Source organism: Triplophysa dalaica, chromosome 2 (assembly GCF_015846415.1).
Source record: "Triplophysa dalaica isolate WHDGS20190420 chromosome 2, ASM1584641v1, whole genome shotgun sequence".
NCBI classification, from domain to species: Eukaryota; Metazoa; Chordata; class Actinopteri; order Cypriniformes; family Nemacheilidae; genus Triplophysa; species Triplophysa dalaica.
The window spans coordinates 25,950,831-25,966,398 of NC_079543.1; the positions used below are offsets into that span (position 1 = coordinate 25,950,831).

The window sequence follows — 15,568 nt, forward strand, 5'->3', positions numbered from 1 at the left end:
ACTCTCAGACATGATTGAATATTAAGTAGAAAATTCTCATTTCAAAACACGTAATACGCTATTTCGTTTATATATAATATTAATAGTTTCCAAAAATGCCGTTGTACCGGAGGACCCTATCTTTATATTATTTATAAACAAAAGAGTACATTCTAGATCTGAAGATGAATATGAAGATATCTGATTCTAAAGAATTATTTCATTATCATAATACCAGGTCACTTAAAATAATAATAACATTTTATTTTTATATATACGCAAAGCATATTTCGCATTTAAAGTGTAATCACAATCCAAATGTCTCATTTAAAAATAGAGTAACTGTACCGTAGAAATTTTTTTGTAATACATTTATTTAAAAAATCTCTTAGGGGGTTGCGAGAACGACAAGCCATCGTAGCGTTTAAATAGCTACAGATTAAGTAATTATATGCTGAGAGTTTGTAGACTAGGAAAAAAACAATGGCATATTCTACCTTTTTATTTCAGACAACATAATCTGAACATATTAAAATCTTTGGCTTGAAGCGTTGGTTCAGTCACGCATTTGAAGAACTGTGAGATAAGGGATTTAAGAGACAGGGCTATCACAAAAACTAACAAGCCTGACACTAGGCCTACTGGAACGGTGAGCAACCACATCGGGGAAGGAAAGAAACGTTAGAAATATTCAGCAGGTAAGGAGCAATATAGACATCCCCTTGCCTGTAATTAAATATACACATCTTACAGTATTGGCTATATATAAATTTTCATAGTGTTTGTATTTAGATGCATGTCCATATACGTTTAATAAACAGAAATGTGTTTAAATAGCGCATCTTCAATTCGCAGAATTCGAAGAATCTCCTTTTCGTTTGATTCATACAAAATATGAGAGAACAAAAAAAGAACACTTCTCAGATCAGCGTCCATGGCCCATTTTAAAATAGAAACCGGGCCGTTTTTCACTCGCTTTCATTATTTTCATCTTGAACTGTGGTCGTGGAATGGTTGTAGAGTCCTTGAGCCATGAGCTGAAGAGCGAGGCCGTTCTTATAACCAGTAGCCTTTTTGATTTTGGCCCTCTTGTTTTGGAACCAGATTTTGATTTGCGATTCATTGAGGTTAAGTTCCTGGGCCAGCGACTGTCTCCGCTGCTCCGTTATGTACCGATTGGCCTGAAACTCGGCTTTCAGTCTCTGTAGCTGCTCGGCCGTGAAAGCGGTTCTCGGTCGCTTGTCTTCCTTTTCGCTTTTCTTCTTTTTCAATTTTCGTGTCCTTGGGCCTAGTGTAGAAACAACAATAAAACGAAGACATAAATATCATGAAGCAATACGAACACCTGATATGCACACCTGATCCGGCAGAGAACGCCGTTCACGCAATAACCTTGACAGATTGAGTAAAAGGATTAATGCGATGTTAACGCATCAGGGCCTGTACCTGCACTTTGTCCGCGGTTCTTTAAACCAGAATTAATACTGCAATGCATCATGCAGCATTCTCTAACATTGATGAATAAGCAATAGCATACGATTTTGAAATGAGAATCATTTCCCATTAATCACACACTTGTATTTTAAATACATATATGCTAAAATTACCATGGTTTTGGTTAAAGTCTATAGTATCCATCTTTTTAAATTAATTTTTATGATTTTTTACTTCATACATTATGGTTAGTCAAACCATGGTAAATTGAGGTGGGTTACGTGACATTTACACAACGCTGGAAAACAAAATATTGAAATGGTAAAAAATTATTTCGTTTTTTTGCTTCAAAATTATACTCTAGGATTAACTATTGTAAAGTTTATTCCAGTGTTTTTGATCCTTACTAGAAATTACTTTAATATACTAAAGTATTTACTGAATTTAATCATTTTACTAGTTCATATTCAAGGTGTAATTATACTACACTATAGTATAGTAAATATAGAATTAATATATTGTAGCATGCTACAATTTGTACAGTTTACAATAGTTAATATAATAAATAAGTAAATAACTATTGTTTTGTCATAGAAATACATTGTGGTTCTTTGATAGAAATAACCCCCTATAAGATATTTAAGTTGCTTTAAATGTTTACATTATTTATTCCTTAGCAAATCGTGGGCTCTTATGCTCCTGCATAACAGAAAACTAGGCCTCAGTCCTCGATTATCTCTTGAGGTCACACCCACCCAACATAGCGGGTGAGCCGAACGGGTCTTTGTCTGGGTCTGCTTATTCTCAAAGAAAAGCTCTTATTAATTTTTAAGCAAGCAAACAGCGTCCAGACTCATCTCTGACACGATTTCTGTGCTTTACATATTCATGTTAGTGTCTAAGACACTAGTGACAACATGCCTACACACCAGCATTTCGCCGCTTCACCAACATGACGTATCTAGTTCAAAATCACCTCGTTACTGTCAGTCACAAAGGAAGAAATCGATCGATCAGTCAGCAGCTGCTGTTACATAGCCTCCTTACTTTAAAACATGAATGCATTTGATTATATTAAGAAATATATGCTGATGCAATACAGAAGTGGTAAAGTTAGATTTGATACAACGTTTAATAGCTTTTATGGTTTGAAATTATATACACTTGCTTTTCACTAAAAGACAAATGTCAAGATAATGTGTTACGATTTATTAAACCATGCAGAGTAAGTGCTTAATATAAGCTAGAAAACAAAACAAATAAATCCTAGTTTTGCGTATCTAAACGTACGTATTTTTATGTCATACAAAAATGTTGTATGTACAAAATATCCAACCATTATCATATTAGCTTTTGTACATTGACTTTCGCTTTGCTCCTTAGCTAACAGTTCATAATGCAGCTCGTGTGACAACCGTGCACTTGCACATGCATTGGTATAAATACTAAATAGCGAATACTAAAGAGTACATTTATGTTAAGAAAATATATCACATGCACGTCAAAAAAAATCTGCGTTAACAATCATAGGCTAAAGAGAACAAGAGAAAATCTTCCCTTCAGGAAACTGAACTCGGTTGATCGAAATTCTGCTTGCTGTCTGTGAAAGTCCAGTGTCTGATAGCTCAATCAGTAAGTCAATCAGTGAAGTCAATCAAAGCATCTTTTCCAACACCCCAGCTGACTTTATGTCAGGTGTGCACTGTACAAAGTGTGTCTGTGAGCCTAAAATACACTTCAGACGACCATCTGAATTAACAGGTTTTATTGAAGTCTAATTAAATATTTTATATGTCTGACTTTACCTGACTGGCTTTAAAGAAAAGTGGGTTGAATGGGACCAGAAACAGCCCGTGAGATAACAACTGCACTTCTTTGCTATTAACAGTGACTTTTATGATATTTTCATAGGTGTAATTGGCAACATCATCTAATTTAAGAGATCATCTATTTTTGTCTTTTTGAAGACTTGACCATGAAAAGACTTGAAACTATCCTATGCTCATTACTAGTGACTGCAAACAGAATAATGAACAACGTCACGATGACGCCACAGCCAGATTTCGCGTTTTGTCTTTTTCCTTAATCAAATGCTGAATAAAAACACAAGTACGAACTGAAACAAACACGAATAAACTGATAAAGTAAGAGTGTAAAAATTATGTACATAATGATGAGCCTACAACACTAACAAGCCTCAACGCCAAAAAAGTGAATTATGCATTAGATCCTTTTAACTTTAATACCAGTAATGTGCTAGTTTTAATAATAATAATAATAATAATAATTATCATTATTATTATTATTTTTACTATTTGGTTTATTATTCTTCTAGAATTAATATTTGCATAATTACCCTGAAGTTAAAGATCGTACGGAATTACGCAAAGGTTAAAATGTTTGCGCGCCCAACATTGACTTTTATACATTCATTTTTTCCATCAGAAATTAATTACGTTAAGAAATTTGCTTTCCGTTAAGTCTACGGCCAAAACATTATCCGCTCCAGTTTCTAAGGAAAACAATATGAGGTGCATTACCAAAAAATGTTCGCACGATGCACCATCGAAAAGTTGTGCAGTAGCCTATTCTGCCAATGTTTTAAACTGAAAATAGGCTGGCCATACAATTAAATTGAGAAACTAGCGCCTTACCAGATGAAGGTCTGTCCGAGTACCTGGTGCAGTAAACCCAGGCAGGCCAGAGTAAAGGCTGGGATTCTTTACTTGGCGGAGTCCCACTGCTAGCGTTCACCACCATTACCGTCGTATTCTCCGCGTACCTTTGCGTGCTAGTTCCATTTCCTTCGACAAGCTTTGACGGAGCCTGCTTTGAGGATGGCGAAGACGACGAGGACGAAGAAGTGCTGTCACTGCTACAGTTTGAATCCTGGCAAAGGTTGCTATTAAGCGACGGCCTTACCACCATAGGGTTAACGTTCTCCCGACCCGAGGTTTGCGCCCGGTCCCTATTCCCAGGATCTTTCTTGCAACCAAAGTCTGGCCTTAGGATATTGTCGATGAAAAAGTTCGTGGTTCTGTGGACCTGCTGCGCTGCCTGGTGAGGTAAAACCGGAGGAGATGGTATATTGGGTGATAGAGACACGCTCTCGGACTCGGTCGAATCACGACTGTTTTGATCCTCCATGACTGAGACAACCAGATCGCGTTTTGCGCACCGAAAATCCACTTGTTGCAAAGGCGCGGTATCCGGATAATGACCACAAACAAGAATACAGTCTATAACGTTATTTTAAAAGGTATACGAAATACCTTATGATAACCGACTGTCATACCATCGGAATGTTTTCCGCGATCGAGGCGTTTCAAGTGTCAAAAGCCCGTTATTCACGTCAGACGATACATCGCGCGATGCTCCGCGATCCCAGACTCGCCGCCCCGTGTGACAGCTCTCGCTTCCCAAACTCTTTCTAAAATCTCTGTGCCCCTCGCATACTTTTTTCCTCAACCGGAAGCACGTGAGTAAGACACACGTGCAATGGACCAATGGACTGCCAACATCCTCAATGTCATAGGCATAGGATGTCCAATAGAATTTTACGATCTTATGCAAATGAAGAATACCACATATTTCCAACACAAAATAAGCTGGCGAACATTAAATACAGTCTAATGAGGGCTGGATGTTTCTGGATCTGCATAGCCTTTTGACAAAGAACACCAGCCATTGCAGCCAAATTAAATTTTTGCTTGTGATAAACGTTATAATATCGAGAATACTCCTTTTTCTAAGATTACAGTGTGTATAGTGGAAAACAAGCAGAGTAAAAGACAGCAAATTAGAGGCGTGGATTCAATTGAAATTAAATCATAAATTCTCTTGACATTATTGAGACTACCACCTCGTCTAGAAACATGATGCTTTCAGATAGTCATGCGTGTTATTGGAACTGTGTTTAACTAAACGAGAATACAATAGAATAGGAGAATTGGAAAGAATAAAATATGTAGAAAACACAATAGACTAAATGTAAATTTTATAGGTTTACGTTACAAAAAGAAATGAAATGGAATATAAACAAAACTATATAATAAAAACAGTAGAATAGAGTATGTAACCGGATTAGTGGATGCTTGTTTTCAGCATTTTCCTTCAACCTTGGCTTTGCCGTCACAATACAAAAATAAAAAAGCAGAATTTTGTTGGTCTTAAATAATACAGTGATCTAATAACCAACCAGAGCCACATTACCACAAAATTGATTTACTCTAATTTCTGTCTCTCAATTTTCTTGTCTCTGCAAGGCCTTCAGATGCTGCGCAGGAGAGACAAATGTTGTTTAAGTAATTGTTTGAACGTCATCTTAGTGGCAAAAACACCTAAAATGACTCAAGCAAAGGTTACAATTCCTTTTCACCAATTATGACTAGAATAAAACAGACCCAGAGGCAAACGCCAAAAAAAGATTAGGACGAGCGCACGCAAAACGTTTGTAATAATAATAATTAGCCCAAAAACGTGATTTTTGTGCACACAGCATTTACTCATATAAAACAAGTCGGGTTGAAATCTTTATTCGAAGAGCTCGAGTGGGTACTTAATAAATTTCTAATTAGGACACTATCAATATGCTATTTGAGCCAAGTAGCCATTGTGAGCACGCTCCTTTTCAGGCGGTAAATTAGCACTCCAGCTCTTATCTCGGGCGCATGCGATGTCTTGAGAGGGCCTGCAAAGGATAATTTATAGGTTTTAATTAGCGCCCATTCCGCCTGATCAGCTTGGCGTTCATCACTAGCGAGTGAATAAAAGGCGGTCAAAAGCACTGTCACTAGCCGCTGGCAGGTCGCTTTATCAAGGTAAGCAGGGCCGTATTACACGAGGTGCAGAGGCGACGTAATTTCCCCAGTGCTGATAAAGCCCGTTGAATAATGCCGGAGTCATCCGAGACACCATTTACCGAAATGACTTTATTGACGATTTAACGTCGGTAATTTATTTTACCCTTCACGTATCGGACCTGGATTGGGTACAGTAATGGAATGATGAATGTACCAACGGGCCGCACCTCGTATTATTGAATGTAATACGCACGCCCTTCTCCAAATGTCCCGAAAATCATGTAAAAATCGAAGTTGTAACTATTTTAATTTCATTACGGACAGCTTGAAATATCGTTCAGTCTCGGATAGCTCTGTTGCGACGGTAGCGCACGGGATATTTAATTACCTTACATAAAATAGGCGAGAACCTGACAGAGTGGAGTACACGGCACAATGGGATATTAGTGGATAAACACCATCACATTCAATATATAAAAATGGGGAAAGGGCAAGACACCTGTGATTAGCAACACGCATTTGAAAGCGCATTTCCCCCTCACGCATTTGGACAGGTAATGGCTTAGCCTGTGTATGATTGTCTCACTAATCTTCATTGTACTTCAACCCATTTCCATCTCAGGTGTGTTTTATGGATTGCTTTAAACAGTAGTTGGGCTCTTTCAGCCAATTAGCTATACGCGTAATTGTCTTCATTAATACGAAAATCCACTGCTGTAAAGCTTGTCACACAAAATGAATTAGCGTGAAACACTGCCAGTCCCGTTCACTATTTAAATTAACACGTAGAGTCAGAGACTGTTCTTGTCATTTTAACATTGTATTATTATGTGCACTTTTAATTATATAAACTAAATCCATGAGAAATATGAACAGTCTAACAAAAAGTGTAAGCAACTTAATGAGAATTATTCGCCAACGGACATTTTCCACTCAGTATTTAACCAGATTTACGTTTGCAACGAATAAGTTGTAACCAGTTGACTCTTAATAAGTCAACTTTAACCACTGTGAAGTTCACAAAGATGGTTGACCACAACTATTAGATTTAACATAATGACAGCATTCTTATTATATTCATACATTTTTGTAAAACTAAATGCTGTGAGAGACAAAGCCCTTAAACTGGCTTAAAACTGCTCCAAAACGAAAGCAGTCGAAATATGAATAGTCTATTTCTTGTAAGCCGTATGATGAGATTAAATATTTATTTAAGGTGACATTTTTGCTTAAAAGCGATTGAAAAAGTTTTTTTTTATGCGTTCATATTAAATATTCATGTTAATGATTTAATATGAGCATTATATTTCCTTGCAAAATGTTCAGAAACATGTTCTAAATAAGCAGCCTTCTGTTGCATAAGTTTAGTACGTTTTAACGGCTATCAAAAAATGTTGATTTTGTGTTTCCTTACCATACAAGGCAAAGTTCAGCACCTGCTGTTTAGAAACTGGTCCAACAAAACTAATAGCAAATGATATTTAACACGATCTCTAATAAGTCATCAGTGTGTAACGAATTTAATTTTTAAGCTATATTAAATCGGTTCTACAACAACTATATCTGACACTGCAAAAAACGTAAAAAGCTTTACAAACATACAAACTGATTATGTTAAGTACAAAATATAAATTATTATTATTTTAAGAGATGATACTTACATCAAGTTATGAAAGAAAATGCATAGCTTGATTTAACCAGATGTTTACTTATTAATTGTTATAATATTTTTGTATTTTTCACTGTGGACCTCTCTTTATAAAGGTAGACGTATAAATAATCGTTACTAAATATAGCTACATTTTAATCTTTAGTTTAGCCTATATGGATAAAACAGGTAAACCACTGTCACCTAAGGCCTGCTGTATAGTCTAAAGTTGTCGTAAGTCCTCCCCCACCACATTTATTTTCTTCAAATACACGAACGCCTCCTCGTGGATATTCTGCGCACGACAGGAAACGCTCAAAATGGATAAATTAAGGGATTACTTGCTGATGATTATGAAAAGATAAAGTCAACGAAAGTAATTAAATAAAAAGGGATGGTTAAAAAAAGAACCAAAAAGTACAATTGTTAAAAAACATTTTTAACAATTTATAGTGTTTTAGCATTAAAACTCAGCTGCAGGTGCAACCGATTAAATTACTTACTTTAACTTCAATTGTTCATTTTAAAGGCAAAAAATACCAGTACGATAAACTGAACAAACAATAGTTCCGAAGCATTTAAGACTTTTATATGTACGATATGTTTTTAGTGAACATCGGGCGCCACCTTGTGGTCAAGGGAGTGATCTGACGGATACATTTTTTGTAACCCGAAAAAAGGATTACAGCGGTGTCCTTCATCCAATATAAAACTTTGTTTATCTGCTTAATGACAACATCAGGAAATGCTTTTATGTACTCTGCCCACCTGTGACTTTAAATGTATTTCCAAATGTTGAATCATTAGGGAACCACTGAGATTTTCCTCAAAATATTTACATTTTACATTTAAATTTTAGGCATTTGGCAGACGCTTTTATCCAAAGCGACTTACATTGCTTTATCCTATACGTTTTACATAGGTGTTTGCAATCCTCTGGGATCGAACCCACAACCGTGCGTTGCTCTTACCACTGAGCTACAGGAAAGAAAATATCTTCTTTTACTCTCAATTGAGAGTCATATTCATGTTTTAAACGAACGATAAGGGGTAATAAATGGCGACAGAATATTTATTTTTAAGTGATCATCCAATTAATGCTTGGGTAATGTTGTGCACTTGCTTTATTTGACCAGCAGGTGTCACTGTAGTCACTGAACCATGTTTTAAATAGAAATCCACAGCAAGGAATGAGAACAGAGACATTAAAGATCCGTTCATTTAAAAATATTTAAATTGCTACTTTTATTTTCGACAATGTAAATATTATATTTATTTATTTTTCCACGGCCTCTAGGTTATTCATTTTTCAAGATACAGAACTTATATAAAGTGCCCGTCAAATTAGCCTGTAATATGAAATAAGATTATTTTAAAAAGCATGATAACACGAGCATTAAAAAAATGATATACCAGAAATCACATTATTTAAGCCCATTTAAGTCATTTTATGTACACTAAATGTGCTTAAAATGTTACTTTAATTGTAAGTTAAAGAAAACGCAGTGATGCCTACATATTGCAAGTAGTTGCGCTCCAAACCAGTTGGGGGCAGTAATCAAAGGTACAGAATTACGTCACACCACGAGACGAAATACTAGCGAGTTGCATTCTGGGACGTGAGATCATTTTTCATCCATCTTGCTTTTTAACCATACTAGATAAATTGTACGTTTAAACGTTCTTGTTGGTCTCAAATAACCATCTTATAAATAAGAACTTGATCTTCAGGACCACATTGCTATGCAGTCTGGTTTGATTCCGTAAGCGAGCGATTCGGGTTTGTTTGGAAGACGAACCGTGTGTTCGAAGCCTCGGTAGTCACTCATCCATCCTATGCTATTAAAGTCTTCATTGAGAGCAGCTCTCGTTCACTACCGATACCGAACCTGCGTTTAAAATGGGTCGTTCGCGGAGTCGCAGCTCGTCGCGATCTAAACACTCCAAAAGCAGCAAACACAACAAAAAGCGCAGCCGTTCTCGATCCCCGCACAAAGAAAAGAAGAAGCGCTCGAAGTCCCGAGAATCCAAACGCAACCGGAGGAGAGAATCGCGCTCTCGGTCCAAATCGAACACGGCCACGTCTCGTCGGGAGCGGGAACGAGCCGCGTCTCCGCCCGAGAGGATCGACATGTTCGGCAGGGCGTTAAGTAAGAGGAGCGCTGTGGATGAGAAGCAGAAGAAAGAGGAGGAAGAAAAGAAAGCCGAAATGGAGAAGCAGAGGAGAATGTAAGTGATCATAGATTGCTGGATGAATTTGTGCTGTCACAGAACATTATAGTGTTTTTTTTACTATAGCAAGATCATAGTTCATCTTCCCAAAGGATATTAGTGATCATTCTGCAGGTGTCCGTTTTAATGCAGCAAGTTTAATATGTCTAAATGTCTCAAAATCGTTCAACCATAAATAGGATGAGATTTTGTTCTTAAGTCACAATGTTGAGTTCAATTTGATTAGCACAACATTAAAGGTAACCATTAAGTAAATGTAGTAAATGGTCTGTCATCCTATTACCTCCTTGCTCTCAGCCGACAGCAGGAGATAGAAGAGAGACTCATAGAAGAGGAGACGGCGCGCCGTGTGGAGGAGCTGGTGGCCAAACGTGTGGAGGAGGAACTGGAGAAACGCAAGGACGAGATCGAGAGGGAAGTGTTGCGAAGGGTGGAGGAAGCCAAACGCATCATGGAGAAGCAGTTGCTGGAGGAGCTGGAGAGACAGAGACATGCAGAGTTTGCCGCTCAGAAGGCCCGTGAGGTACGTGAACTAACACCAGTTATGTTGGAATCGTCCCTAACTCTGTGAGGAATACTTCAGGCACAAATGAACATACTGCAGTAAGTAAAACGTTAAAAATAACTGTGACCAAATTTTTTCATGCAAAGCTTTCTTTGGTTGGTATGACGTTCGACGAAAAGAGCACACGCACCACACCTTCACTCTCATGAGCTTTCGTTGCTAATGTAAGTCTATGTAGTTGACTATACTTCACTACCCCTCTCGGTTGCTCGTGAATAGAAGTGATGAAAGTTGTTCACGCGTCTGTGCCTCGGCTGACCGCTAAGACGACGAATCGTTTGTAAGTAGAGAAATATCAAATGCACAGGTCAGTGTCTCTATCCCTGACGGGTGGTATGTTTTGCATTTAAAAAGAGAAAAGATTTCCGTTTTGACGCTGACTCCTTTAGGAACTCCATTTTTTCGTCAGTGAAGGACAAGTTTACTGTAGGTTTATCCATTCCTGGTGAGCGCCTGTATATTTATTATTTCTTAATTTGTATGTTATCCGTGAGGTACTGTATAACTGTACTGCTCTCATCATGATTTTTGTAACTACAACCCCATTGAATCTCTGTATCTTTGCAGGAGGAAGAGAAGTCAAAACGTGAAGAACTGGAGAAGATTCTGGTGGAGAACAATCGCAAGATAGCAGACGCTCAAGCTAAACTGGTATGTTTATTAATTATAACTTTAAAGGTCAAGTGAATGAAATTTAGCTGCATCTAGTGGTGAGGTTGCGAATTGCAACCAATGGCTCACTCCACCCTCCTTTCAAAGAACCACGGTGGCTGACACCAGGCTTAGATATTGTCATGGTTTTGCTTCTTTGCTGAAGGAGATATTTATGAAACACGCTCTGTAGAGCAGTTTGTCCTTTAAGGGGTTTCTGTAAAAAAACCTGGCCAATTACGTGCGAGGGGACCCACGGTGAATGTAGATAGAATAGGTCATTCTAAGATAATAAAAACATAACGCTTCATTATGTAAGGTCTTTAAACACCTCTGAAGACAAAGATTTGTTTATTATATTGCATGTCTGTCAATAAATCCTCTAAAAATTACACAGCTTTAATTAAAATATTATTTACATTTAAATATATCACTTATGATTTATGAAAATTTAAGTTCCTGGGCATTCGCACTGTTATAAAACTATTCCTAGGTTGAACTTGCTATCAAGGAAGGCTGAAACTGGGAAAGAAATGTAATGACTTGAGGTCAACAAGAATGTTTTCCAGAACAAAAGACTAAAACATAATACAATTACAATCCATAAATCTCATCATGATAGTTGAGAAGGCAGTGTAATATGACAAAAGGTTTACGTACATTTGCACTAACACTTATACCACAATAATACCACACTGGTAGGTTTTTGTAGTTCAGTTGGTAGAACATTGTGCTAGCATTGGCAAGATCTTAGGTTCACACAAACAGATTAAAGGCAAAGGTTGTAAAATCTGCCACTAGAGGGCGCACATTGAAAACAGATATGTTCAAAAACAACAACAGCATAGCTTGATGATGCTGTGAAGGAGCATGGAATAATGGGAACTGTAGTTTTCATCTCCACCACTAATAATCAATCAGAAGTGAATAAGAAATCCCGTTTATGGATGATGTAATGTAATAAAGGTTTTAAATTTTGCGTTTGATGACATGATTTTATTTAATAATAAAGGATCAAACATATTTCTTAAAATTAATTTATTACCATTTAGTTGTTTGATTTAAAAATGATTACTAAATACAGTAAGGTGCGCAGAATGGACATAAGTCGAGCGCTGATGAAAGCGAAAGATGGGGGTAGTGGTGTTTCTGTTTTGATGATTTGAACATCAACAATGGCTATGAGAAATCGGACAACCCGCCTTTAATAAAAAGACAATTAAACAAAAAGACTAATCTTGATCGATATAATAATCATACGTTTTCTGTCAGTAAAGAAATTGAAACAGTTGCTCACCTGTCTAGTAAAACACAAACTGTTTAGTAAAAATGTCTTCGTTGACAGAACCACCTGCAAACAGTAAAGAATAATTGTGCTCCATAACGACTGTGCAAAACAAGATAGTCGCTAAATAGACGCTACAAACTAATACCAAAGAGTACAGACACCAAGAGGCGAAACTCAATAGAATGTTCCATTGTAACACCAGCACCCTGCGATATCTGCCATTTTGGGCTGAAAGCGAACCTGCTTTTTGCTGTCGCGATAGCAATATCAGATACTTGGTTTAAAAAACAAACATTGAAGCTGAAATTCAACATGCATGATGATGATACATGACGACAAAAGCCTTGGTTTGCTAGAAACCATGTCAGTAATAAAGCATTTTCACCCAAAAATGGCGGCCGTGCTGTTTTCCCAACAAGCACCAGAGTTTCGTGGTATCTGCACTTTTTGCTAATACTTTCACATTTGTCCACGAGACTGCATTTTCATGGTTTCTGCAACTGTAAAAGCAGATACTGAGGGTCAACGTCTGGAGAAAGTGTAATGGCTTGCACGAGTCACGTGAGTCACCTCAGCCAATCGTATAACAGTCTCTATTCTCCTTTCCTGCATTCCGCTGAAGGTTGTAGGTTTTCCATCTAGTGTCTTTGGTATGACACCATTGACTGGCGACTGTCAGAGACGGCCCGTGTCACTGGTTAAAATGACTATTTTCACGATTTACAAATAGTTGGAGATATTGTTAGTGCTCAACTGAACAAAATATATAACACTGGCCTAGTGGTTTTTGGATATTTTACTGCAAAAAAGTTACAAACTGCACCTTTAACTGATTGAAGACAGTTGCGTTGGATAAGATATGTTAAATTCATAGATATAAATGTAAAGTGCATAAATATTAATGTACTCTGTATTTCCTTCAGGCCTTTTATGCTAATAAAGAAATAAGAAGGTCAATATATTATAACCATATGACTTTGCCCCTTAATCTTTTTTACATAAATAATTATTTAAGAATCACATTCGGATTATAATCTATGAAAGAAAATTCTCATTTACAATTAAATCTGTCTTCTAGTCCTTGTGAGAAGAAGCTATTACGCAAGAATGTTTCTCTATCCCTCAGTATTCTTAGTATTTTCAAGCACCTTAAACATTTTAGTTCCTAACCATACAATATTATGGTCTTGCTTTCAAATCCTGTGTAAAGCAGGTTTGTCTTTGTAATCTTTTGTTTGTGTAGTGTTGGCTGCAACTTTGTTTCTTGATAGCTGAATCTTTCAGAGACGTTGAGACTAGAGATCGTCCTAACAGACTCTCCTCATCTTTGTCCTTTAGGCAGAAGATCAGCTACGAATCGTGGAAGAGCAGAGGAAGATCCACGAGGAGCGAATGAAGCTGGACCAGGAACGACAGAGACAGCAGAAAGAGGAACAGAAGATGATTTTAGGGAAAGGAAAGTCCAGACCAAAACTGTCTTTTTCTCTCAAGGCCTCGGAGTGACGGAAACAATGTGCTTTCTCAAAACTTTCTCCAGACCACCTCTTCACGCAAGGGATTTGTACCGCAGAAGTTCCTCTTCGTAGGTCTCATGTGGTGTGTTTCGAATTCACAGAACAACGGGAACAATAGAGTTTGTCATATGCCCTTCAATTTCTTTCCCATTTTACCTGTCTGGTTTCTGTTACTGACTCTTGACTAGGTAACCTTCGATCGTCCACTACATGCACATTTGGTTCATTGCACGATTGGGAAACAATAAGGACCGGCCTGACCTGCTGTCTAGTCCAAATGTGCATTATGGTTTCTTGTCTCACAATTTTTAGACCAGAGTAGATTTACCAATTCGATCAAAGTATTTTTTATTTTTTTAATAGTTTGTTCATAGTGTAATGTACTTAGAATTGGAAATGTTCAGGGTGATCTTGAAGTCTGTGTTCCTGTATTGAAAAGTCCTCTTGGAACTAAATGGTAACCACTGTAACCATAAACAGTGACCTCTTTTTATTGTTTAACATTTAATAGTTGTACATTCATTATGTATAAGATTGAGGATGTTATAAAAGTTTCCTGGGTGTTGCATGACACCAAGATGCTTTTAGAAAGGAATGAGTTGAATATTGAACAGAATTTGTTTAAGGTTAAATGTTTGACCCCGGTTATCACAAATATGCCCGAAATCTCCAATAAATCCATGAATGTGTCCTGTATCTGATATCTGCCTGTTTTAACAAACAATTGTGCTTTTATTCACTTTTAAATTTAGCATAACTGCAATCTAAAAAAACGGGTACCGTGTATGCAAATCTGTAGATGTTCTGTTTGACATGAACTCGGTGTCCCAATTTATATTTGTAATTATATGACGAAATTGTAGTATTCTTATGCAGTACCTAAATGCAGTTCCTTTCGCACCTTAATATCGATCAAAATTCATAGCAAGAGAAGGGCAATAAGTAATACTCGACTAATTTAATAAATTAAAATTCATTGTAAAGATTACATAAGAAATTAGTGAAAAAGTTGTATTTTGATGATTGTGTGTCCCATTAGTTGAATACTCTTGCTACATGCTTGAATGTATATACTTTCCCCTAAGAAAGTATATACTTTTAAGGGCATAATATAGGTAGGTGAATTGGCACACAGCATTAATCTATTATTAGGGAAATTAACCATGGTTTTATAACAGTAAAAGAGTAGTAACCAACTTTTTGGTATAGTTTAATTGTTTTGCATAAGCCTAAAACTTTCATCAAGAACATATTTATTGAAGTTAGGCCATAATAAATGTGATTCATTTTCTATTAACAAATTGAAGTAATGTTTACTTTATTAAAGCAGTTGTGGATGTAAAACTGGTCGTAATAACATTACTATGTGTAACATTTTGTTTACAGGATGTTACAATTACCCAAATGCTTCCAGTCCGCAGTCTAATTGATGGCTTTTTTAACACCCCTTCTAAT

At 36.9% G+C, this 15,568-nt stretch overlaps 2 protein-coding genes across 2 annotated transcripts; one reads left to right on the top strand and one right to left on the bottom strand.

Annotated features, from left to right (window-relative positions):
- Positions 1-466: 466 nt before the first annotated feature.
- On the bottom strand, positions 467-4,827 carry en1b (engrailed homeobox 1b). The gene is made up of 2 exons (XM_056731354.1): positions 4,068-4,827; positions 467-1,267 (listed from the first exon to the last, which is right to left on the bottom strand). The coding sequence occupies exons 1-2, from the start codon at positions 4,558-4,560 to the stop codon at positions 948-950; spliced, it is 813 nt and encodes a 270-aa protein (XP_056587332.1). The 5' UTR covers positions 4,561-4,827; the 3' UTR covers positions 467-947.
- Positions 4,828-9,449: 4,622 nt separating this feature from the next.
- Positions 9,450-14,809, top strand: arglu1b (arginine and glutamate rich 1b). The gene is made up of 4 exons (XM_056738316.1): positions 9,450-10,092; positions 10,393-10,618; positions 11,228-11,311; positions 13,938-14,809. The coding sequence occupies exons 1-4, from the start codon at positions 9,764-9,766 to the stop codon at positions 14,100-14,102; spliced, it is 804 nt and encodes a 267-aa protein (XP_056594294.1). The 5' UTR covers positions 9,450-9,763; the 3' UTR covers positions 14,103-14,809.
- The last annotated feature ends 759 nt before the right edge of the window (positions 14,810-15,568 follow it).